The 24,827-nt window shown below is 54.7% G+C and overlaps 9 protein-coding genes across 9 annotated transcripts; 4 read left to right on the plus strand and 5 right to left on the minus strand.

The window, feature by feature from the left end:
• The first annotated feature begins 1,255 nt into the window (after window positions 1-1,255).
• On the plus strand, window positions 1,256-5,483 carry N656DRAFT_409711 (uncharacterized protein). The gene is made up of 2 exons (XM_064809562.1): window positions 1,256-1,461; window positions 1,635-5,483. The coding sequence occupies exon 2, from the start codon at window positions 1,662-1,664 to the stop codon at window positions 5,223-5,225; it is 3,564 nt and encodes a 1,187-aa protein (XP_064673524.1). The 5' UTR covers window positions 1,256-1,461; window positions 1,635-1,661; the 3' UTR covers window positions 5,226-5,483.
• A 909-nt stretch (window positions 5,484-6,392) lies between these two features.
• Window positions 6,393-8,812, plus strand: N656DRAFT_775955 (HET-domain-containing protein). The gene has a single exon (XM_064814540.1). The coding sequence runs from the start codon at window positions 6,442-6,444 to the stop codon at window positions 8,383-8,385; it is 1,944 nt and encodes a 647-aa protein (XP_064673525.1). The 5' UTR covers window positions 6,393-6,441; the 3' UTR covers window positions 8,386-8,812.
• On the minus strand, window positions 8,572-11,137 carry N656DRAFT_775956 (MFS general substrate transporter). The gene is made up of 4 exons (XM_064814541.1): window positions 10,432-11,137; window positions 10,131-10,343; window positions 8,956-9,907; window positions 8,572-8,887 (listed from the first exon to the last, which is right to left on the minus strand). Exons 1-4 carry the CDS (start codon window positions 10,750-10,752, stop codon window positions 8,631-8,633), a joined length of 1,743 nt encoding a protein of 580 aa, XP_064673526.1. The 5' UTR covers window positions 10,753-11,137; the 3' UTR covers window positions 8,572-8,630.
• A 1,942-nt stretch (window positions 11,138-13,079) lies between these two features.
• N656DRAFT_410031 (uncharacterized protein) lies at window positions 13,080-13,960 on the plus strand. The gene has a single exon (XM_064809565.1). It carries the CDS (start codon window positions 13,193-13,195, stop codon window positions 13,796-13,798), a length of 606 nt encoding a protein of 201 aa, XP_064673527.1. The 5' UTR covers window positions 13,080-13,192; the 3' UTR covers window positions 13,799-13,960.
• Window positions 13,961-14,136: 176 nt separating this feature from the next.
• Window positions 14,137-15,538, minus strand: N656DRAFT_410214 (uncharacterized protein). The gene is made up of 5 exons (XM_064809566.1): window positions 15,439-15,538; window positions 15,043-15,297; window positions 14,668-14,947; window positions 14,448-14,579; window positions 14,137-14,361 (listed from the first exon to the last, which is right to left on the minus strand). The coding sequence occupies exons 2-5, from the start codon at window positions 15,159-15,161 to the stop codon at window positions 14,227-14,229; spliced, it is 666 nt and encodes a 221-aa protein (XP_064673528.1). The 5' UTR covers window positions 15,162-15,297; window positions 15,439-15,538; the 3' UTR covers window positions 14,137-14,226.
• Window positions 15,174-17,018, minus strand: N656DRAFT_410271 (uncharacterized protein). The gene is made up of 7 exons (XM_064809567.1): window positions 16,957-17,018; window positions 16,176-16,882; window positions 16,111-16,125; window positions 15,900-16,038; window positions 15,813-15,841; window positions 15,439-15,679; window positions 15,174-15,297 (listed from the first exon to the last, which is right to left on the minus strand). The coding sequence occupies exons 2-7, from the start codon at window positions 16,755-16,757 to the stop codon at window positions 15,284-15,286; spliced, it is 1,020 nt and encodes a 339-aa protein (XP_064673529.1). The 5' UTR covers window positions 16,758-16,882; window positions 16,957-17,018; the 3' UTR covers window positions 15,174-15,283.
• Window positions 16,959-19,196, minus strand: N656DRAFT_409994 (uncharacterized protein). The gene is made up of 3 exons (XM_064809564.1): window positions 18,301-19,196; window positions 17,273-18,226; window positions 16,959-17,211 (listed from the first exon to the last, which is right to left on the minus strand). Exons 1-3 carry the CDS (start codon window positions 18,908-18,910, stop codon window positions 17,177-17,179), a joined length of 1,599 nt encoding a protein of 532 aa, XP_064673530.1. The 5' UTR covers window positions 18,911-19,196; the 3' UTR covers window positions 16,959-17,176.
• Window positions 19,197-20,545: 1,349 nt separating this feature from the next.
• N656DRAFT_775960 (uncharacterized protein) lies at window positions 20,546-21,471 on the plus strand. Its single transcript, XM_064814542.1, has 2 exons — window positions 20,546-20,690; window positions 20,737-21,471. The coding sequence occupies exons 1-2, from the start codon at window positions 20,688-20,690 to the stop codon at window positions 21,409-21,411; spliced, it is 678 nt and encodes a 225-aa protein (XP_064673531.1). The 5' UTR covers window positions 20,546-20,687; the 3' UTR covers window positions 21,412-21,471.
• Window positions 21,472-22,357: 886 nt separating this feature from the next.
• Window positions 22,358-24,352, minus strand: N656DRAFT_690916 (uncharacterized protein; the record flags this gene model as incomplete). Its single annotated transcript, XM_064810648.1, has 2 exons — window positions 22,358-23,414; window positions 23,472-24,352. Coding segments are annotated over 2 exons (1,938 nt in total), but the record flags the coding sequence as incomplete, so codon positions are not given.
• Window positions 24,353-24,827: the final 475 nt, after the last annotated feature.

Here is a 24,827-nt window from a genome sequence, read left to right on the forward strand (position 1 = left end):
CAAAATCTCATGGAGTTCAAGTGAACGTCGGGTGAAACGTCCGATGAGGTATGAAGATGAAAAGCATGAATGTAACAAATTAACGGCGGGACTTGGCGGATCTTCGGACTTCTCAGCCCTCCGAGCTTGACTCGGTGCTCAGCCGAATGTCCCCGGAGATAAAGATGCCGTGGCACCAAGCTCTCGGTGCCTGTCAGCCGGGCTACGACGTCGAGTCAACTCGTCGCGGGGAATTTTCGTTTCCTGAGGCACATGTGACCCCCCATGGCATCCCCCACCTTTCTGGTTGGCGATCTGATACAGCAGCGGGAGCCCACCATATTCAGGGGGATTGTTGCCCTGTCTTGCTACGAAAAATCCGATGATGAAAAGATTGGATTCTATGTATTTACTCTAAGGAAAGGTAAATAAACGAATACTCACCGGTCCAAACCGATCAGATTATGCATCGTGGCACTGCGAGAGCAATCCCCAGCTCAACATTATCATACACTTCTACAGTGACTCGAGTAGGTATAGGTGACCTGGGATTTTCGTGAGGGTGTTCCTGAAAAAATAGGAGACAGGCTTCATGTTTGGGAGCCTTAACGTTAACCCTAACCAGGGATACAACTCCTGCGATTTGAGTTGTTAGTGAAGGATAGGAAGGCAGGCGTTTTTAGGTGAGATATCCATCATCCCACTAACACTTGGACTTGGCCTCGTTGCATGGCTGAGCCTAAATGACCGCCATAGCCCCTGCTCCCACGCAGCCCTAGGGGCCTTCTCCCGCCGGTTTCTCTTCGTTCTTTTACGTGTCCCGGGACATGCCCCGCCTCAGCCCGCGCCCGAGTCTTCCGTCAGCACGGTCCCATTCGTCATCTTCTGCCTGGATTGCGGGGGCCCTTGTCGTCACCGCGCGCGAAAGGAGGGTATTGTCAAAGTGGACAAGTGCGCGAGAAGACACTTTGCTTTCGCGGCCGGCTCGAACTTGCCATCTGTTCTTTTCGGCTCTTATGGTATGTGACCGCTGGACTGGATGATGCCTAATATAATTAGCCAATGTCAAGGCTCGGTTTGACTGCAGGAGCCTTTGATGCTTTTGAGACGCCTTTATTCAGGTGAAGGGTGAGCTCTGCATTTCCAAGTGTACCGTATCCAGTACTCCATACCCGCGTCCCAAGCAATAAGAGGCCGCTCCGAATCCACCCGCGGGAACGGGAAGCGAGAAAAAAAAGTCGCACTTCGTCCGAATCGATCCAATCACATCTGGATTCGTTTTGCGGCCACAGATCCTCACGCACCCCTGCAACCCATCGATATTTGAAAAACGACAATCACCGCCCCTTGCTTCCTCTCCCCTCTGATGCTGTTCAACTCCTAAACATCAATTAATCCAATTCAATCCGGATCGCGCGTTTATTTGACGGCTTCACTGTCCGTCAAATGAACCTGCAAATACGCATCCTTCAATTCTTCCCTGTAAGTTTATGTCAAGTCATTCCCTGAAAACATGTCGCGTGCGCGGCGCTCATCCCGGACGATCCGGTCCGCCGGAACCCGCGTTGCGTTGCGATCTGCCCACGACAAAACTGTCGATTTCGTGGTAATCAGTTGAGGCAGTCTGACAGTCTGCTGACCATTCTTTCCAACAGACTCCCTCCACTCTAGGTGTCTCCTAAATGCCCTCCGTTTACTCGTCGGTCTTCCAGAACTTTATCCGACAAGGATTTTCAAAGTCTTTCACCCACGGCTACGCCCAGTCGGTCGTAGCTGCCACCCATCCTCATGTTCTAAACGCGCAGAACCGCCCGTCGTTTGCGCGGCGAAACACCGCAAGGGTTGGCCGGATCTCAGCCCTAGGGCTACAGACCGCCTTCCATACCGTCAGCTCGTACGCAGCAGCTGGTCCGTTAGATCACCGCCATGACAAGGTAATCAGCCATGGCGGCTTAGACGCCTATTTCGAGCACCTCCAAAAGGCCCAGGCTACCCACTCCGAGGGCGCCGATCATGAGTGGGTTCAGTTCCAGTTCCCCAAGCGCATCGAATGGAAGCCCACAGCCGCCTCGGTCCTCGGCTCCGACCCCAAGACTCTCGCCCTAGGCAGCGAGGAAGCAACCTCCAGCGATGACGTCCCGAGGGTGCCGCCAGAGGCCGAGGCGGCCCTGGCTCATATCGATGCAGCCATAAACAAGGAGATCGAGGTCCGCAAGCAGCTGGAGGCCCTGGAAGAGGAGGTGGAATCCCTCCGAGCAGTGTCTCCAGCCTTGGCCGAGCAGCTTGAAGAGGAAATCCGCTCGCGGACTATCACGCCTCTGTCGCGCACTCGGACGCCGGCCAGCATCGCCCGCTCCGTCACGCCACCAGTCGACCCGCAGTCCCAGACCTATGCCGACCATCTTACCAAGCTCTCCGAGGCCGGTCGCTATGCCGAGATTCCGGCCGTCTTCGAGGCCATGTTGGTTGCCAATGTCAGGCCGATCGCGACTGCATACAATGCCCTTCTCATGGCGGCGATCCATCTGCCGTCCGAGAAGTGGGAGGTCGTTTCCAAGGCCCTGGATGTCTACGCTGACATGCTGCGGCGGAAGATCCACCCGGACAGCGACACGTACAACATCCTAGTCGGACTGCTCGCCTCACGCTCGCTGGAGGTTACATCGCTCAAGCAGATTCTCGAAGACAAGCGTGTCCGTTTCGGGGGTATGGACGAGCCTGGCAAGTTCATGCTGGCGTCCCACGAGCTTGAGCATGCCATTCTGTGCGAAGATGATCGCTTGGACCTTGCGGTCAAGCTGTTTGAGTCGTCCGTATCATCAAACAAGGCGCTGTACTCGTCCGAGACGTATCATCAACTCATTTCGGCTTGTGCCCAGGCTGGTCGCGTCTCTGACATGCTCCGGCTGTTTGAGCATATGGAATCTACCCGGACCACGCCATTCGCCGCCACGTTTCCGGCCATGATTACGGCGTTTGCCAACTCCGGGGATCTTATCAGCGCCGTTGAGTGCTACAACGAGTACCGCAACCTGGCCATCGCGAACGACAAGGGTGAGTCTACGCTGCAGGATCGGCTAGACGCCCAAGTCTATGCTGCCGTGGTAAACGCCTATGTAATCTCCGACAAGCTCGAAGGTGCCATGAAGTTCTACATGAAGATCGTGCAGGAGTACGGTGTTCGCGCTTCTGACATCAAGGATGCCATCATTGCCAGCGGTTTCGTCAAGGGTTTCATCGACCGCGGAATCTACCGGGAAGCACTCCAGTGGGCTGAGAGAATTGAGAACGAAATCAGAAGCTCGACGATGGGGCAGGTGGCTGTCGCCGCTGCCGACCACGGGGACAAGCAGATTGCTGCCGCCGCACTGGCCAGCGTTTCTACCACCGATGGCATCGCCGCTCCGGCAATTGCTCTGCTCGCAATGAGCGTCCGCGATGGCGACGTAGCAGCCGCTACCCGCTACTGGGACATGTTGCGCAGCCCCGAGGTCGTCCCAACGGCGTCCTTCATTGAGCCTACGGCCATGTACGCAGTCGCCATGATTGGCTCCGGCCAGATTCTCGAAGGCCTGACGGAAGCGGAGTGGATGTTTCAGCGGATCCGCGACAGCGCCGTTGACCAGAAGTCGCAGCTGACTGACGAGATTGAAGAAGGCGCCGAGTTTATATCGCGGTTCATGTCTACCCGGGGCATCGTTGATCCTCGCCTAGCCCCGCCGGTTTTGCCTTCTCCGCCGGCCCTTGCCCCGACACCATACCCGACGACCCCGACCGTCTCGAGCCAAGAGGACTCGTTCGACCCATATGCTGCCACTACTGACTTCAAGGGATCCTTCTTAATTGCTGATGAGCTAGAAGGCGCCGCCGGCCGCAAGTGGAAGTTCCATCAAGCGCTTGATCGCTTCAAGAACATGCGCCGCGCCGGCCGTCATCCCCGCTATGTCACGTACGCCAAGCTCATCTCGGCCGCTGCTCGGCACGGAAGGGCAGACATTTGCCGTGAAATCCTTGCCACGGCACGTACCGACGTCCCCTTGCTCCCTGAGTACGCTGTGGTTCGATACGGCTGGACATCGATACTCGATGCTATGGTAGGCGCTTGCCTTACTCTCGGTGACAGGACTCAGGCCGAGCAGTACCACCAGGAACTGCTTGCCATGGGTGCTGCCCCGTCCGCCAACACGTTCGGTCTCTACATCACCACGCTGAAGGAGTCGGTCAAGACCTTTGACGAGGCGACGGAGGCGGTCAAGATTTTCCAGCGCGCAAAGGCCGAAGGCGTTCAACCGAGTTCGTTCCTGTACAATGCCATGATCGGAAAACTTGGCAAGGCCCGTCGCATCGACGACTGTCTTTTCTACTTTGCCGAGATGCGATCATTAGGCATCAAACCTACCTCGGTCACCTATGGCTCCATTATCAACGCGCTATGCCGCGTCAGCGACGAGAAGTTTGCCGAGGAGCTCTTTGACGAGATGGAGGCCATGCCGAACTACAAGGCCCGGCCGGCGCCGTACAACACCATGATGCAATTCTTCTTGACCACAAAGCGCGACAAGACAAAGGTCCTGGAGTACTTTGACCGCATGAAGACAAAGGGCATCGCCCCAACAGCGCACACCTTCAAGCTCCTCATCGACGCCCACGCCAGCCTCGAGCCCATCGACATGGACGCCGCCTCGGACGTGATCGGCATGATCCGCGCCGCCGACCAGCAGCCCGAGCCCGTCCACTACGCCTCGCTGATCCACGCGCGGGGGTGTGTCCTGCACGACATGGAGGGCGCCCGCCGCGCGTTTGACAGTGTCATGAAGGACCCGACCGTCCCGCCGCACCCGTCTCTGTTCCAGGCGCTCTTCGAGGCCATGGTCGCCAACCACCGCGTCGCGGATACCGAAGCGGTGATGGAGATCATGCGCGCCAGGGGCGTGGAGCTGACGCCGTACATTGCCAACACGCTCATCCACGGCTGGGCCGCCGAAAAGAAGATTGCAAAGGCCAGGGAGATGTACGACGCCCTTGGCCCGGACCGCCGCGAGCCCAGCACGTACGAGGCCATGACGCGCGCGTATCTTGCTGTGGCTGACCGCAGGGCTGCTGAGGAGGTGGCTGGTGAGATGCTTGGCAGGGGGTATCCCAATGCGGTCGTCAACAAGGTCCTTGAGCTCCTCGGTGGTGGTGGCGGTGCTGGTGCTGGTGTGGTGCATGAGATGGCACCCGCTGCTACTGCTGTGGCTGCTTAGCTTGGTGGTGGCTTCAATCTGTGGTGATTGTATGCATGCATGATTCCCGTTTGTCATGTCCGGATCCTCTTTCCTTGCGCGCTCTGCTTTTTCTTTGTTTAAGTAGGGAAATGATACCCCCTGGTGTGTGTGTGACTTGGCGGAGTGGGAGTGGCGGGTTGTGTCCTTGGTACTGGGCCAGGGGGGGTTGGCTGTCTTGCGAGCGGGGGAGAGCTGAAGGTTGAGATGTTTTCTTATGTCTTTGTCTCCTTTGTCTATTTGTCGTGTCGTTAAAAAAAATGCGTGGGGTTTCGGTCTAGCGGCATGGCGTTAAGGGGATAGACGGGTTCGGCTGTGTTGGGCTGGAGCGGGAGCGGAGAGAGAGACCTGGAGCCACGTGTGGCTCGGCTCGGCTTAGTGGCCTGCTTCATTTTCAGTTCGTGTTATTATTTGCTCGATTATTTATTCCTTTCCCTTTCGGTGGGCCCTGAATCAAGGCGGGTTTGAGGGCGGTGGACAAGACGAACTTGGACGGGTCACTTTGGGACGGGATGGGGATAACCTAAGCAAGCGATTATGGGTTGGGTCAGGGCGGCGGCGGGCAAGATGGGTTTGGGTTTTGCGATTGTGCAACTCCCTCTTGCGATTATTAGACACATCTCCACTCTGCATAAGAAGAAGAAGAAGAAGCGAACAGCTATCTGTTTGGTCATATAAAAGAAGATTTTTCTTTTACTGTTACTGTACTTATAGAAGCGAGGAGTAATAGAGGAGGTAGGTGGGATCGCATGGCATGGCATAGGTATGGGTTGCATGGGATTGTGTGAACTTGAGCTAGATTAGGGTGGATGGGGATGGGTTCATCGCGGAAGAGTGTTGAAGACTGGACTGGGCGGAGGTTCGTTTGTAATGCCAGAGCCTAGAGCTGTGCGATCGTGACTTGCTTCTATATGTACTACTAGTAGTGTAGTGTACTTAAAATACGACGGAGCTGTTCGTGGATGACCTCCTCCTAGTGTGTGTTCTTACCGGACTTGTTCAGAGTATTACCCGTTGGCCTTCTGAGAGTTGAAGTGCCCTTACTAACCCAGGGTTCCAATGCATCAATGCTGCATTGAGGAAGGCAGTTCCTGCCCTGACATAAATTGAGGGATTGAGTTGGGTTCAGCCTAACGTTCAGCTGAGGTAGCCATTAGGCAACTACTTCCACTCCCAACCATTGCTCTTTCCCTTCCACATGGCCATCAGCCCAAATGGGCAGCAACAATTTTCCAGACAGCTCGTTCTGACACCAAGATCAAGTGATCAACCCTGTTTCGACGACCACACAGTTGCATCCTCGCACTCGCTGCATATATACGGTATACCTGGGACCTGCGTAATCGGTCCAAAACGAATCCAGCCCATGATAGGAGACGACCGCATACGACTGCTAGACATATTACCAGGAGGACCCGACGATCCCATCTGTGCGAGGCTATTCAGTGTTTCGCTCAGCGAATCTCCAGCGTACGAGGCGCTGTCGTACACATGGGGCGATCTGTCTCGGGTGAAAGAGATCCAAGTTTCTCACGAGAGCTCAAAAAAAGAGGGTACTTCTAGTAGTAGTACTAGTATTGTGCCAACCTGGGTCACGTCAAATTGCTATGCCGCTCTGAGACGGCTTCGCCAGGGCGCCACCGACCGCTCGCGGACCGTCTGGATATACTCGATCTGTATCAACCAGGCCAATATTGACGAGAAGAACCACCAACTGACGCTCATGAAGCGAATCTACGAGAAGGCGTCCTGCGTCATTGTCTACCTCGGCGAGCATGCGGATGACAGCGACAAGGCCATGAATTGGATCCAAGAGATCGATACACCTTCTGGCTATGCTAGTACGAGCGGTGACGAGACGGAGCTCCTTGACCTCAACTTGGATAAGTCCATTATGGAGGCTCTCTTTCGCCGCCCTTGGTTCAGGCGTGTCTGGGTGCTACAGGAGGTGTGGGTGGCCAAGAAGGCAGTTGTGTACTGCGGTGATCGGTCGGTGAGTTGGGACAGCTTCCGTGCCTTCTACCATTGGAACGTATCCTGCCACTTGATCGACGAGCTGCCATACGTTGTCAAATCGGGGCCTGGAAGGTTCCCCTACCTCACATTTGTCGAGAAGCTGATGCACGAGCTTCGAGATACGAGCAATTGCGAAGCCAGCGATGAGAGGGACAAGTTGTATGCCATCTTGCCGCTCATTCAGCAGTCGAACATCGAGGGTGATGCTGAGGGGAATAAGGCGATCAAGGTGGACTATCATCTCTCTCCTACACAGGTCTTTATCAACCTTGGAACATACCTCGTGTACGCCTTAGGACCCGAGGTCATGACGGAAGTCATTGGTCCTTCAGCGCTGTCCGGATTGCCGTCTTGGGTGCCCGACTGGAGCATGAAACCAAGGCGTAAGCTATTCCCAGGTTTTGGCAAGTGGCATCACAGGGTAAGAACAACAGAAGTGCAGGTCTCAAAGGCTCGGAATACCGACGGCGAGCTTCTCTACGAACTCCATGGGCTCGGCAGGCAAGAGGGCTCCATAGTCTTCGTTGGCGACAAATGCGACCTACAGAACGACGTATTCCCACTTGCGCCGTGGCAGACTATGGAGTCTGTCCAAGAAATATCACGGCAAGAGTTCTGGAATTCGATTAGAGGAATGCACGAGTATGTCCTAGACATTCTGGAGGAGCGAGTCCAGGCATACCACGAAGAGTATGAAGCAATCGCATCTCCAAGAGCCGCACAGGATGTTGAAGTCCCCATGGGCGACAAACAGCCATCGTCAAACCGCCAGACCACCCTGGTCGACTTCTGTATGGCTGGTTATATAGCGACTGCCCTGGCAAATATGCAATCCGTATTCGCCACTTGCGATGGCCGACGGTATTTTGTAACCGACACGGGCTTGCGAGGTCTCGCTCCAGAGGACTCTAGAGTGGGAGACTTCGTATATCGTATCGAGGGAGCCCCAAGATGTCCGTTCATTTTTAGGGCCCATCGAGAAGAATCCAGATGCGCTGGCAGCCAAGAACAGGAAAGAATAACGGAAAGTAAAGCCACTAGGAGATTCAAACTTGTGGGCCACTGCTACGTGCATTGGCGTATGGATGTGCCTGATACTGTTACAGAAAGGATTGTAATCCGGTGAATTTGACTAAACAGTTTCAGCATGGCAGAACATACGGAGGTACATCATGATGTGAATGAAATCAGGGGTGTCTGATACAAGTCTCTTCTTCCACTGCACGACAGGTTCAGCTGGAATCCCACTGCAGGAAAACTACCTTACCTAGGTTGGCGCCGCTCGCAAGAAGAAAACGGCAATCTTCCACACTCGAGGCCAGTTTGATTAGACAGTTGACAGTATACATATAAGGACTAACCTTATGACCACTAGTCCGACAATTTTGCCTTCCTTACATCGTTCGATGTTCCCTTATGAGAACCTCCATTAACAGCCCCGGATGTTTCCACCAGCGCCTTTTCTAGTTCCTCAACTGGTCCTTCGGGCCGCCCTTCGGCATCAGATTCCTTCCTACCAATGGCCAGAACATCCCTTCTGATCGCCCACCCTCCAGACCATCCAATCCATCCCGTCTCCCTTGGACCTCGTGCAAGGCACACAATCAAGGCAAGACCAATGAAGGCAACTTTGAACGTCGGAGTAAGCGGGCAATCACCACCACCGGACTCAATAGGTAGAACGTCAGAAACTTACTACTGCACCCTCCGCTATACACCCACCCGCCATGGGCATACAGCCGATTCCCCACGGCCGTCCCAGTCAGCTGCCCAGAAAACGCAGCTACCATGTACGCCGTGTTAACCCTGTTCCTCGCAGCGGGCTGGATCCCATAGATGGCCGCGCGATTCGCAATCTGGGTGAACTGCCCTCCGATATCAACCAGAATGGCCTGTACCACAGGGCCGGCGACATGGAACGAGCCAGTAAATGTGCCAACGACCGTGCCAGCCAGCTCGACCAGCAGGCCGACGAGGGCCGAGAACAGCGGCACCACCTTGTCCATGACCAACCTGCTGTACACGGGCGCCGTCAAGATTACCACGACGCCAATGAGCCCAAACAGCCCCACCGCAGTTGTCGAATACCGAAAGGGCTCCGACGAGAGCAGGAAGCTCAGCGTCGTCCAGAAGGACGTGAAGACGGCGCTGATGAGAAACCCCACCATCGACGCCTGCGCGAGCAGCGGCTCCGTGACCAACAGCCGGAAAATGTCGAGCAGCATGCCCAGGTACCCCACGCCCATGTCCGTCAAGGACCAATTCGATTTCAACCCCCCCGACCCGGCGTCCCCATCGCCCACCCTGCCAGAGGAGAACCCAGAAGAAGAAGGGTTCTTACTCGGGTAGTCCGGCATCCAGGCGTACAGCAGCGCCCAAACAAGCGCCTGCACGCCCAGCCCGAACCAGTACACACCCCTCCAGTCGCCCCCCGTGCCGTCCGCGAGCACGCCGCCCAGGATGCGCGCCACCAGCACGCCCAGCGATAACCCCGACACGACGATGGCCAGGGAGCTGGCGCGCCGTTCGGCTGGGGCAAGGTCCCCCACCAGCGGCAGCATCAGCTGCGGGGTGACGGTTGTCAAGCCGCAGAGGAAGGAGACGGCGCGGAAGGTGGTGAAGGAGGTTGTTACGCAGAGGGTGATCCACTGTTTTTTTCCCCCTTGGAAGGGTTGGTTGGGTTGTGGTGAGTAGTAGTACATACGCGCTACTGGTAGTATAGGTATGCTGTGCTGTGGTTGTGCCTGGCGTGGGGGTGGGTAGGTGTTTTGGGTAGGGGGTGGAAGTAAACAAAGGTGAGGCCAGGGGGTTGGATGGGGATCGGGACATGGTGAATAACTAAGTAGGGTTGGTACTAGTGGGAGGACTAACCATCGCAGCGGTGAGAAAAACCAGGCTCAGGATGAATGGCCTCCGTGGAAAGACGTCGCCCAGCGGGCACAGCAGGAGCAGACCGCCCGCGTAGCCGGCCTGCATGAGGGTGGCGACCGACGAGGCCTCTTCAAAGCTCACCGAGAACGTGGCGGCCATGCGGTTGAGGATGGCTTGGTTGTAGTACAGGTTGGAGACGGTGAAGCAGGCGGCCTGATGGGAGAGTCAGAGAAGTCAGTCTCGTGACTCAGGAGAAAGTGATCGGGGTGGAGGAGGCTGCGGTAGGTAGGCCACTACTAACAAACCCGAATAGAATGTTCAGCCATATTGTGAACTTCGGAGGGTTCTCCGGGTCGTAGCGGGCTGGTTTGGGCTTCCAGCTCCATAGGCGGCTGATGATGTCCCGTTTTCCGGCGTCATTGGTGGTCGTATGGGATTCGTCGACGGGTGTGTTTGTGTTTTCATCGGATGATTCTTGGGGTTCTTTGATCTCCGGCTGCGGAAACCCTTTTCCGTTGTTGGCCTGGGAGCTGCACTCTGGGGTCGGCTTCTGATCGTGATCGTGCCCCTGAGACTGAGCCGTCTTCGTACATGACATCGTACTACTAGCAGTACACGACATTGTCTGCGAGTTGTCTGGTGTCTAGAACTGCTCGTTCCTGTGAAAGAGGAGTGAGGTTCGGTATACCGGCAGAAATCCAACAGGCAACAGCATCATGCTGGGTTGTGTGGGTACTAGTACCGTAACGTTATGCTCGATTGTCCAAGCACCTAGGTAACGGCGGGTAGATCGCCCCGGCTTGGCATGTTGAGCGGATCCGACGGAGCGGGCCGTCAATCCACACGTGTATCTCAGCAACTGGTACGGAGGCGCCGTTATCTACATGCAAGGTGGAGGCCTAGTAACGGCCGGGGCTCGGCAGTTGACGAGCCGATTAGACCCATCCTTCCTGGCAGTCGAGAGCTTATGCACAGAGATATCGAAAAGTTGACGGCATTCTTCGTCCTGGCCCGAACCTTATATCACGTTGCCATGGGCGATTTCGGTTGCGGTGCCAAGTGTCAGCATCATATCCCCATCAGTTGCTTGGCTCGGGAATAACACGGCCAACGTCAGCTTAAGCTGGTGTGGAAGTTGACCACGGCATTCAACCGATATCCCTAGCAGGCTGGTGGGCGTTCAGCATTGTATCTAGGTCTTGGTAGTTAGCATCATTAACGTATAAGATGCCATTCAATTTCATAATGTACACCCAAAAATGCAGGGAAGCGAGGGAGAACAGGTGAAGAGGAAATGTTGAGTGCATGTGGGTCTGTTGACAAGCGCCCCCTATTTATTAGCAACCAAAACTAGAAAGTATTGGGCTTCATACTGACGATGCCGGTGACCTGGACCTGGCTTGATCATAAGGGTCCCGGCCGCGACGAAGAATCCCATAACTGCGATTACTATGTAGTAGCACTAAGATACTTCGTTTACCTACTCCCATTTCGACTATGAGATAAGTTATGACCCTGCCCACGGCCGAGGCAAAACAAGATCAGTTGATTCAGTTCTCAAACTTAGAATCAATCGTCTACACCACATGTAAACCACAGGAAGCCACAGGAAGCCGGATTAAAGTGCGCCACGGGTTTCTAGTGGACCTGGTTTTCTGAAGCTGGTTTCGAGCAAAGTTCATGCGTGTGCTCCTCTCTTGGGTCTGAAAACATGAAACAGTTCCCCCTCACAGCCCATACCTCCAGGCTCTCCCTCGGTGCGGGCAGTCCCAGTTCCGTGCCGAGTGAAGCCTGAGAAGCGCCGGTATTTTGAGCGTCTCCTTGGCATAGAATAAAGTTGTATCCTGTGACCTGTCGAACATGACCCTCATCTGTCCGCGGTCGGTTTTCTACCTCGACTCCTCGTGAAGAGTAAGGCTCAAACAAACATATCGCCTCGTATAGGGGAGATCAATCTTGCTGTCAATACCGTATGATTCATGGCATCATACCAACAATTAACAATGAGAGGCTGCATTCAAGACTCACCTGCAATGACCCAGAGACGGTTTCGGAGACTCCATCAACGCTCACATGCAGAGCCGGCCTTCCACAAGTTCGAGAGCCTCGGGTCTAGGGACCATGGCTCGAGGGATCACGACGAAGACGAAGAACGAGATGAGGACGACGGCGAAGGCGAGGGCGCCAACCCGGCTTCCATTACCCCCGGTGCTGGGCAGGGAAAGGGCAAAGGAAAGGGACAGGCGTCATCCACATTATCTACACCCGAATCATCAAGCACTTCGATTGCATCCACGTCAAGCTTGTCCTCTACGCCGCCTCCAACTTCAACTTCAACTTCGCCTTCGCCTTTGCCAGTGGCCCCTACCACAGGCCTTTCCACTTCGTCGGACTCGCTGCCATCATTATCTTCTAGTACTTCTCCGCAGTCACCATCCTCCCCATTATCCACATCGTCCATACTATCTACTAGTACATCCTCCCTGTTATCCACGATCTCACTACTATCCCCATCCCCGATGTCATCCCAGACGTCACAAACAGTGCCGCCTGGCAATGTGATTTATATCTCGCAGTCGGCAACATCTTCCATGAAGGACAGTCAAAGCAGCAGCATTATCGCTGTGCGTCCAAGTGATACCGTTTTCGTGGTACCAACATCAGCATCAGGTACGACGTACCCCTTTATATGTTCTGTACCTCGTCAAATGCTTACTGACCAAGATGTCTCAGATCCCACCATAACTGCAGGGCTTGGGAGCATGAGAGCCCAGACCAATCTGGGCTTACCCCCTGGACAGATAGGTGGAATTGCCGTCGGCTCTCTAGGTAAGTAATTACCCTCCCTAGCCGTACATTCAATAAGTAGTAACTCACTCTCTCAAGCTGGTCTTCTCCTCATCCTTTCATCCATCTTCCTCCTATACCGCAGGAGACAAAGACGAGGCTATCCAGACCCAACCCCCAGGTCCCTCTTCAGCCGCATCCTGCCATGCTTCGCAGGACAAAACCCCTTCCGAGGAAGACCTTCCCTCAACCAAGACGACTCGGGACAGCCCGAGATGCAGGATACTCGCACCCTCATTTCGCCGCCAATCGTCACTTATCATCCTGGCGGAACCTGGCCACTCTACCACGACCACGATCACGCCGCCACAGCTGGAGCCGGGGTCGAAGCAGTCGAGGGGCCTTGGCCGAGACTCTCCGCCTGGCTCCGGCAAGTGCAAATGCGCCATCGCAACTCACATCTCTCGGCAACCGCCAACACAAACAGTTACAGGCTTCCGAGTGCTAGTACACATGCAAGCAGCAGCCACACCTCCGAGATCTCGTCTTCTCTTAGCTGGATGGCCCCAGCCGTCAGGAAGAACCACACCGGCAGCGGGATCTCCCAACCCATAGTAGCTACGCCGCTCGGCTATCCTGGACTCGGGGCTGTGCAGACACGACAGCAACAGGGGGAGCAGCAGCAGGGACAGGGAATAGGGGTAGCGGTGAGCACGAAGGAACATGGTGTCACCAGTCCCAATGAGGGTTTTGATGGCAGTAGCCTTGTCTCGCTACCTACTCCTCCTCCCGCTGTAAGAATATCCGGTTTCGGAGCTTGGTCGCCGGACGGCGGTTTTCAGGCGTCTGTGGCATCCACCAGCAGGGGAAGTTTTGGGTGATGCAAAGGTCATGTACTGTACTTTTAGCCCAGGATTCCAAGGTTGGGTTATCTTTTGAGATATCAAAAAATCCAAGGAGAACACTGCGCCCGGTGCCTTAGCCTGGTACACCTGGGCTTGAGCATCGTGGCTGTCGTCGATCGTGTTGTCGAACGTGTCGTCGATCGTGTCGTCGATCGTGCCGTGTCAACACAATAGTTCCGGTCAGGTCCTCCGACTAGGTCTTCCCGCGTGATCAATGCCACCATCCCTTCCAAGTGTCAGAGAACGCCTTCTTTCTATCGGAGAATTCCTTCTTTCCTTTATTCTTCCACATTTCGTTCAGCCATGGAATGATGACGAACGCAAGCAGAATGCAAATCACAACAACAGCAACGGTTACAGGGACTGGGAGTCGTGGTTGGTAGGTGTAAGCGAGTTCGTTCCCGTCAATGCTGGATAGGTTGAAGTACGGTCTGGGTAGCAGACTCACATATAATCCTAAGAACGAAGGCTAGTGTCATTGGCCTGGCAAGTTCCTCTATCTCTATGGCAAAGAAGGAGGTCAAGAACGATAGGGGAGCCTGCCACCGCAAAACTTCTCGTGAGCTTGACTGACAGGGCTGAGAGCCTGAGTTGTTGCTGGCAGGGTTGCCGCGCGTATACTTACAAAAACTATCGTCACAATTGTAAATGTCGTGATTGCCTGCCCTTGCTTGGCCGTCTGATCGTTTTGGATGCTCAGAAAGTGCGTCTCCTGCATGTTGGCCTGTTTCTGCTTGAGATCGAGGAGGTGTTTAAGCTGCCAACCCACACGTTATACAGTCAGCCCTTCCAACCCTTGCGTTACATATGCTGCATTCACACGCATAGTCCTCTTAGGCACTTACCGCCTCCTCGGTCTGGTACGCATAGCGGTCGATCCTTCCCACATCTTTGACTCGGGTATCAACATCTTTCACGACCGCCTTGAAGTCGCTTAAACACTCCAGAATCTCTCGTTGAGTCTGGAAGATTGTTTTGATCATCTTCAATTCGTCGCGGATGTCTTTTACTTTGTTGAGAAGCTGTGCTTCCTCGTCGATATTGAATTTGGAGCGGATTCCCTCGCCGCCCCGGCTTGGAACGTTTTCCACGTCTGATGTGAACGATCTGAAGAGCTCCGCTTCACTGTTGGCCTGTCGTAAATTGTGGTTCGTACCTGAACGTGTCCTCGGGCGACGTAGGGAGGGGAAGGGGATGGGGGTGAACGGCGGACCTACCACGCTGCAGATTTCCTCCTCGTAGATCTCCCGGACTTGGAGCCATTTCTCTCTATGCTTGCCGATATCGAAGAGAATGCCTGAACATTCATTGACGATAAGCTGCGCCACATGGCTAGCATCCAATTTCTTGCCCCGTAATGCCCTCCCGAGACCGAGTAGACGCCTCTCTATTGACGAATGCACGTTTGTGATGTCATTTCTATCGCAGTGCTCATCGAGCTGGTCACGCTGGCCACTCTGGTCACGGTTCCACCTCTGCGGAAAACTCGTTACCACTACATCTAAGGATTCATGTTAGCGACTGAAAGTTTGGCGGATACAGAGACGACAAACTCTTATCGAGCACCCACAGCCATAGCTGGTCAACCATCAAGAGAGGGAAATTGTAAACTATGCCTTTTTCGTGGGTACTTGACCCCCCGCTTGACTGTATGAAATGCAACGAGAGAGTTTGGGTCTCGTCGCGGTATGTAATGCCTTCATCGTCGAGGCTGAAGTAATGGTACTGGTCTAGGGTCCGTCGGGTATGTAAAGGACGAGGCCGGTGTAGATAATGATCCACTAGCTTTTGATGACTCTGTGGCAACGTGCCGACTTGCTCGGTTTTTTGACCGGAGAGGCTATTCAGCCCGTTCTTCTTCAAGTGCATAGCATTTCTCAGTCTGAGCCTCTCAGAATTCGTGCCCCAATGGAGGTAAGGCATCTACTGCTGATTGTAAGTTCTCCGTGAATGAATGGAAACCTCGGGTTTAACATATTGGTATGCTTACCACCACCATATACCCGTTGACCTCCGCGCCTACAATGCACTGACGGTTAGGGAATTGCTATTCGGGTGGGAAAAGAGGCTGACTTGCCGGTGATATGCTTGCAACCAGGGCGGAGACACCGAGCGTGAAGCTTCAGGTCCCTTCCGCGGATGGCGTTCGCCCAGCGGTTGGAGGGTAGCACTTTGGTCAGGTCCTCGCGATTGCTCACGAGCTTCGCCATCAATATCTTGGGATTTGTCAGCTGCGAAGTCGCAAGGAAAGACGTTACGACTGGTGTTGCAGGCTCCGGGTTTCTAACCTCGATCCATTCCATCTGCGACGTGGTTAGCTCCAGGGTAAGAACTGAATCGAACCGCAGCCTACGTTGTTTTCAGGAAGATGAATCCACCTAACGGATCTACCATTCCACTCGGATCTTATCGACGCGGCCCGGGATCTTATCGGCCCGTCTCCCAGCATGAGTTCGTCCAGTTTAATCTCAGGGGCAAGGATTTGATCAACTGTCACTGGCTTCATACAGTAATCCCTCGAGTCTGGTGAGACATCTGCGATTCTTCCCCAGAATTTATTATCGACGTCCTTAGAATCTGACCTAGGTTTTCTTGTCAGTTGAATATGCTCTATAAGAACCTGCTGGATATCTGTGGGTGCCATGGGTAAGAGCTTGTCCGGATCGAACTCAGCGCCGTGGCTCAGAAGCAGCTGGACCATTGTTCTATGCCTGGCCTTCACAGCTACTTCCAGGATTGAAAGCTGATCGGATACAGTTTGGGCAAGAACATTGGCACCAGCCGCTAGCAAGCGCCTAGCAACTTCACAATCTCCATGACGTGCTGCCAAGTGGAGGGGAGTTCGCCCCAGGCCGTCGGTGGCGTCGACGTGAATGCGAACGAGGGTCCTTCTGACAGCGCGCTGGAGCTTGAAGCGGGCCATGGTCATCGACATCTTGTGAAACGCTGATTGATCACCTCGAGCCGCCGCCCACAGTTGGAGCAATGCTCCAACCAATTGATCGTATCCTGATTCCGCAGCAATGTGTAGTATGGTGAAATTTCCGGGCTGCGGTTCTCCTGGGCCGTGCTTCAGCCTCCAGTACAATGCAAAGCAGCGTGTCAGACCCGGCGAGTCAGTCGTGAAGACGAACAAATATTTCTTGATCAAGTCAATGAGGTCCCCCTCGGTCTGTGAGGACTGCCGCCCGTGCTCCATCCAGTAGAGCACTGGGTACTCGAGAATATCGACTTCAGTATTGGCGACGGCTTCAGCAATGTAGTTGAGACAGCGTTCGGAGACTTTCCTGTGCTGGATCTGTAGGGAACCGTAACCGAGGCTTTTCCTAGCATCATCGGACGCCAAGAGAGTCTTCAATGAGTCGTTGATGAGGTAGATTTTGTTATCCCTGACTTCGATCAGCGATCCACATATCGTCCTCAATCTCCTCTCCAACTCCAGCGTCTCACGGTCATTGGCCACCTTCTTCACGGAGTCTGATAGTATCTCCAGGACATGGAAAGATACTGGGCCACAGGCAACGGCCATCACTGCGAGGATACTCTTCAGCGCCTTTTTGATGTCGTCCTCAGCGGTCTGAAACATTTTCGAGAGTGCTGGCTCGTATATCGAATATTGCAAGACCTCGGAAAGCTTGTTAGGGCCTGTAGCCCCAGCGTCCCGCTTGTTGGCATAGTCGAAACCTTTGGCATTCAAGTCGATCTTGAATGCGGTTGAAAATGCCGCCTCGGCAACTGGGCTATCACGGCTGAACAATAGCCATTTTGCCTTGGGGCTTACGGGCAATGACTCTAGATTTCGTTGGAGGTCTATAAGCAGCTCATCACAGTTCCCGGAAGTATCGACGATGAAGTAAGCGACTTGAACCCGATGATCGCTAATGATAGCTTGAATGACCTTCCAGAGCTTGTCCGGGTTGGAAAACAACCCGCTTCCCACGTCTGGTTCTTTAAAGACATCGAGTAGATGGCCTATCAGATCTGGCAACTGCAGGATGAGACGATGGATTAGGGTTCTAAGCACTTCGGCCATCTCCGGCCACCGGCTAACTTTCTGCTCGTGGAAGTAGTAAGCGACAAAGATTGCCGGTTGCTGCGCGGGTCCATGGGGTTCCTGCTGTAGAGACTGCGTAACAAAGGCAGCGAGGGTGGATTTTCCTTGGCCGCGACGCCCATGGATCCACAAGAGTTGGGACTCGGGCTGCCCACCACGTCCTGAGAGCCAGTCGTTGTAGACAGTGTCTTTTAGCAGCCATTGCACGGACTCAAGGAGCTCCCCTTTCAGCAGCTGGGACACGTTGAACAGTTGTTGCTCAGGGATGGAGAGCATCGCCAGGCACCGCAGACCCTCGTTGTCCAGCTTAACTAGAGCACTCGCTGACACTGGGCCGGCCTTTTTCAGATCTATGTAGACAGCAAGTTGCATGTTAGCTCACCAAGCGCCTTGCCACTCCCGAGGCATGAGATAGGGAGCTAACCTTGCATAATGTATTCTAAGTTGTTCGGATATGGCGCCAGCGCACCTGCAACCGCCGGGGTGTCTGGCGGAGGCTCGACTCTGAAGCTCAGTATTCTCAATTCAGGCTTCCGCCGATCTTGTGATGATGATCCAGAGCGGTCACGTTCGACTCTTATCCGGCACTCGACGAGGAACGGTTCCTTGGTGTGTCGACTTATGAGGACCGCAGGTTTCACAAGAGGAAAGACCGCATCCCCGTTTGTCGTCCAAGAAACGGTGTCCGGGCCCCTGTGTTTGGTACGCTGTCGGGGCGAGAACGCGATGGCTGACGTTATTTCGTACGCCTCGCTCATGCTGGCGTCGTTAAGCTTTTGTTTGGGCGGTCTAAAATCCCATGATGACGGGGGCATCATGTCGAGAATATTGGGATCTGGTTGGTCTTCGCGCAATGCTTTGAACTGCATGAGAAATTCGACCTTGCAAATATCTTTGCCCACAACCTTAAGCTCCATCATCAAAATGGAGGCTAAAGTGCTGCTCTCGGGGTTGAGGAGGCCATGGAGACGCTCGTAGACCAGGACGGACACGTAAACTCTGTCAACATTCGAAACAGCACCGTTGAGGGCCATATTGGGCTACATAAGGTAGGCAGAGAGAATCTGACGGAGTTTTCGAGATCCGCAGAAAGGGAGAATTGAGAAGAGAAGGCAGGCTTCCAAGACTGATATGGGAAAGAGCACTACAATAGTAGCCTCGATGATTCCGGGAGCCTTGGGAGCCTGCCAGCCTGGAAGGTGAGAAAGTCCTTGGCAGCAGGGTCTTGCAGCGCCATGGCTGCTTGTTTTGGGCTGACAATGCAGCGCGGATCCTAATACGGCCATGATGGCTGCCAACCTGCCGTGGTCTGTGGTTGATTTCATGCAGGTTGACCGTGACTTGAAAGGAATATTGAGCCCAGCTGTGCTGAAGGAGGTTGGGGTGGGGAGAATGCAACGCCAGTAGGGTAGCAGTGACGGGAAGAAGCTGAAGGTGTGTGGGAGTTTTGTGGGTGGGGCCAGGTCGGGTACGACTCTCGTAGCCACGCTGCCAGATGTAGGACTTCCAAGACAGTCATGCACTGTCCACCACCTTAGAAAGTTCCAACTGATGTCCAGCCTTGCGAGCTTCTCAGCTGATAACGCGCGGAACCAGATTAGTAAAGCTAGAACCACCCGACGGACGAGAAGTGAGACGCAATCCCTGCGGCAGTGGCCTGCGTTTGGTAACTTTGGTTGCCATCTTCGCCTGGAGGCCGGTGGAAAGGGTCCTGGAATCCGAACAGCCGTGTACCACAGGAAACCTTGGTCCCGTCTCCGTTATCTGGTCTATTGACACGGACCGTCCGAAAGCGTTTGCGAGTAAATGTTGAGCAGGTAAAATAAGCATAATCTGAACTTTTTGAAGACAGTGTTAGAAACTTGTCGAGCCGAGACATCGCTCATACCACATGCGGGGATGTCGGTAAGAACAGGAATCGGCTATCGACGCAGTCGAACACAGCTGTGGACAGGAACAGTTGGAAGGACCGAGTCCCGTCTGTTCCCGTCATGGGAAAGGGCACCGCAGCGCTACCTACCTTAACAATTTACCGAATCTGGAAGGCCGCATATCCGGGGTCGCTCCTGCTTCAATGACAATCCTCAGACCTCACTCGCAGCCTCACTTCAACCACCACCATCCTTGGGTCCAGGCGAGATTCTAGATATCAACAAACATTGAGACAGTTTCCTCGCTCCGGCCACCTTAGATTTGGGCTTTGCTGAAGAATTGTGAGCCACAAATCTCGTTAAGTTAGTTTATGAACAATACAGGGGCAGGAAGGAGAGCGGGACGCTGCCGTACACAGAGCCTTCTATAACACATACCGAGTACCTGATCACCGATTAGTGGTTGTATAAGATACTATCCAGGTAATGTATTGTATGAATGTAAAGGTATACACAAATTGTACATAACGTCACTGTGCGTTAAGATTCGTTGAGTCGTTGACTCGCAGAACTTTCAGCCGTCTCCCAAAGCAGGGCTTGGATTAGTCTAGTACTAGTCTAGTACTGACCCCGTACTAGTACTAGTACTGATTCTGTACTAGTACAGTACTAGAGCAAAACACATAGTAAACCCGTACTAGACTAGTACTTTAGTCTAGTACAGTACTAGTACTAGTACTAGTCTAGTCTAGTACTGAGCCTGTACTAGTACTAGTACTAGAGTACTAATTCCAAACTCTGTCCCAAAGTTTATCATTTTCGACCTCGCAACCGAGTCACCGACTGGACAAAAGACATGGATAAAGAAGACTCGAATTCATGCGAATCTGTTTCGTCATCATATTCCGATGAATATATTTCATCGTCCTCACCAAGGACAATGGTAAGCATTTATATCACCATCGGCAACATTGGACTGACATTGTCAGCACTTCCGCTTCGGAAGCCGTACCGTCAAGGCAATCGGCAAACCATCCGACTCAGAGCACCCCAATGTCCTGAGGCTTAGTGTCTGTGACTCCATCCCCCAGCTCGTGATCCAGACACTTTTCCACTGGCTTCCTTCGCCACTCCGCTCCTGGGCCAATGCATCCTTCCCAGAATGGTTCTTACCAACAAAGATTGTTTTGAAGAAGCAGAAAGACGGGTGGGAGGAAGAGTTCGACAACGAAATCGCGGTCTACGAGAGGTTGAAATGTCTACAAGGGCTCGTGATCCCAAGATGCTACGGCCAGGCTCAGTACGAGGGGACTCGTGCTCTGGTCTTGTCGGATATCGGAGGGGTATGTGTCGTAGAGCCTGAGGGCGCGGTCCTGAGCGTGCAAGACATGCGGCTGCTTTTCGACCAAGCACTACGTGCTCTTGCCAGCCGGGGGATTACCCATGACGACCTGAAGCTCGACAATTTCCATCTCATCAACAATAATGGCAGGGATTGGGCCATTAGGGTTGTAGACCTGGAACGCATAAACATCATACCGCCTGATTACAATCCTATGGAGGAGATGCAATATGACCTTGATCATTTGATGAGGCAGTATAAAGGCCATTTCGAGTCCTTACGAGCAGACCGCAAGCCGCCTCCCCGACCTCTAGGGATCTAGCATAGCTATACTTAGTATACGAATGATTCAGGGGCGGTTTAATGTTCCATGATAAGAAAGGTTTATAACAGGTCCAGCTTAAATCAAACAGAACCCGAGGAGTACGGCAACGCTACTGGGCGGACCTGTACTGCTGTAGTCCGCGTGCATGATCATGTAGAAGGTGAGGTTAAATCTCCTGAGCAAGTCACTTGAATCCAGATCAACGCTGCTTTAAATCAATGTTATTGCACTGGCAGCCCCTGCAGCAACTACTTTCTTCTTGTATACATTACACGGCCATAGCCGTACACTCGAAATCGGCCTCGCAGTTGTAGCAAGGCAAGGTATTCCCCCCTCTGCGTCGTACCCTCCCACCCCTTCTCCCCGCCATCATCACCATCACCAATCCAGATCTCAACCAGTCTCACCACTGCCACTGCCCACGTTCATGTCCCGCTCATCATTTATCCGTCCGCACATCCACACCCATACCCACCCTTGCCATGCCGGTACCGGTGCTGGTGCCTACCGAAGCAGCGACAGGCTGCTTCTTGGCAGCCGTCTTCTTCTTGCGCCTGCTGCGCGCGCCGTCGCCGGCCGCCGCGGGCCCAGACCCGGCGGCACTGGGGAGCGGCGCCTCGAGTACCCACCGCGCGACGGCGCTGGCACGCTCTGTTTGCATCGGGTAGTGGTGCCCGCAGTCGTGGTCAACAAACGCCGGGCGGCTGCAGGGGGTAGGGGCAGCAGCTGGTGATGGTGAGGGTTTGGCTGTTTTCTCGCCGTTGCTGATACTGGTACTGGTACTGTTGGTGTTAATATTGGTCGTTCCGGCGGTGCTGCTGCTGCTGCTGCTGCTAGCCGTTGGAGCAAGACTTTGATTTTGAGATCCTGCTGTATTTGTAGTGGAATGAAAAGCGGGTGCTGGAGTGGGATCTGTTGTATTGTTGTCGTCGCTGGTTGTTGCCGGCGGGTTCTTGAGCCCGCCCCGTGCGAGCTTGGCGTCGAGCGCGGCTACGGCGTTCTCGATGCGGTAGTCGTGCTCGGCGCGCAGCTGGCGCGCCCGGATGGCCACGTGGAACGGGGGCTCGTCTTCGACACGATCAGCGTCCGGGGCAGCTTGGCGCTGGATATGATCCATGCGCCGCTTTTCGGCCTCATTAGCTGCAGCGTCGTCGGCTAAGACCGCAGGCGCTGGCGCAGTGGGAGACTCGGGACTCGTGGCCGCGCTATCGTTTCTCGGTGTAGGCAGCGCCTTGGCCCGGTTGAGCGGCGGTAGCGAGACGGGGATTTGCTGCCCGGTACCGCTCCCGGTCGATTGGAACAGCGGCAGGGGAGCCGGCGCACAGAGATCCTCCCACTTGCCCGCCAACTGAATCCAGTTGCCGGCCGCTCGCAGGACCTCGACCCAGTCGGTCCGAGCTGGGCACCTGCTGGACTGGAACACTGGGTAGCCGTCGGCGAGGCGCGCGAGTCGGGCCACCATGTAGGCGTGGCGGAGTAGCTCTTTGGCGGATGTCTGTATGAGACAGTGACACAACAAGAGCGCATGGAGCGCGTCGGTGAGGAGCGGGTGGCAAGTCAGGGTTTCCGTCGTAGTCCGCACCGGGCCAGGAGATGGGGGTTGCTGGTGTCGCAATGAGGCAAGCTCTGTGCTTGGATAAGGGGGCAGGCCGGAAGGAGGGGAAGATGTGAAGAGGTCTGGAAGTGCATATATGCGGTAGGGTGCGATGCCGGCACCGCCCTCACCGGCCGCAGGGGAGCGAGAGCCCGGAGGATAACTTGGTGATCGGGGCATCCTAGCGCCGTTCACGGCATAGTTAACTTTCCGGGTGAACTCCTCGGCAATTTCGATGGGCAGATCCGGCGAATACTCAAAGTGGGAGAGATAGGCTGTGTAGTCACGTAATGCCCGCTTCGCGTTGTGTCTTACAAGCTTTCTTGCCTCGGCCATCCTCGACCGAGCTTCCTTCTCCGCCAGTGACAATTCTAGTTCTGGTTCTTGTCCCGCGACTCCACCGTCGCTCCCGGGACCGGTTTCGCGATGCCCGTTCGCCGCATCCAAGTGTGTGGCAGCAGACTCCCGCAGGGATAAGGGCTGCTCTGGAAGGGCAAGCGGAACATGGCGGCAGGCAATTGTTAGGTAGACGCCTGCGCGCTGGAAGAGTAGCTGCATCTCCAGGCTGCTGGGCTGGTCTTCGTCCTTCAAGACAACATCCTCTGATCTCCGGCCATTCCCCTGCCTCTCAGAAATCTGGGTTTCTTGAAAAGACGCCTTTCGAGCGGTGAGAGCTGGCCGGTACAGACGGTGGAGCCTGAGGGCATCTGTCAGGTCATCAATGGCCCCCTGATAGTCTCCTTTAAAGACTCGCACCATGGCTCGGGTCCTCAAGGGCTCTGGGTCGCTTGGTCTCGCAGCGATGATGTCGTTGAGTGGCGCCAGGCTAGTGCAATCGGCTAGCTGGCGACTCGGTATCTTCTCGTGGAAGAAGTGGACATACTTTGCATCTGGGTCCTGGGCATTCCGCTGGAGCACCAGAGACGCCACCTCCTCAAGGGACGAGGCGCTCTGCATGGTGGCGACACTACAGGCGATCTCGTCGAGGCGATATGCCTTGACCAGCTTCTGTGTTGCTTGCTCCCTCATCCGATGCTTCCTTTCCGAACTCAGTTTCGTCTGGAGCGCCGGCCGGAAACCGAAGTCGAGACCTAACGCGGCTGCATGGGGAGGGGCGCCGGGCAGGCTCCGATGGCCAATGGTAGCCACACCACTGGCAGCGCGAACAGCAAGATCTGTGGCCTCATCGACTAGGCGCCTGATTTTGACCAGATCAAAGAAGACGGCCGGGTCTATGGGACGGGGCCGGGGCGTGTTGTAGTTGAAATTGGCCATTGTCTCGAGGATCTCGGGGGGCAGCTGAAGCCATGGTCCATGGAAAGACGATATGTAGCGCCAATGCCTGTGGTACACAGAGCTATCAGTCTTGGCCAGCACGGGAGAGGAGTCAAAGGACTGTGTGGGCAGAGGAGGAGGGGATTGTCTAAGTCAAAGGACGCGGGGCTGTTGGATCGTCAGCTCGACGAGGAGCAGCAACGTATGACCACAGCGACGAAACACTTCAGCGTGGCCAATTGGCAAGTAATGAGTAATGCAACAAGGGAGCTGGAGCTGAGGCTGGGATAAAAGCGCACTTATTCCTACAGATTACAAGCACCTGCTGCTGCGAGGGCGGAAGTGGCGGGGGACCCTCATTCTTGGTCCCGGTCGGCTTCTTCACATCGGGCGGCGGCGGCGGAGGCAATGTCGAGGCCCACGGAGAGGGCATCGGCATCGGCATCGGCTGGGTCTCGGTCTCGGGAGACTGCGAGTGGCCATTGATGTGCTCACCATTGTCCGCAGAGGCCGACTTCGGTTTCGTAGGCATGCTCATGCTCGG

The sequence above is a fragment of the Canariomyces notabilis genome, assembly GCF_033297395.1.
Source record: "Canariomyces notabilis strain CBS 508.74 unplaced genomic scaffold N656scaffold_3, whole genome shotgun sequence".
NCBI classification, from domain to species: Eukaryota; Fungi; Ascomycota; class Sordariomycetes; order Sordariales; family Chaetomiaceae; genus Canariomyces; species Canariomyces notabilis.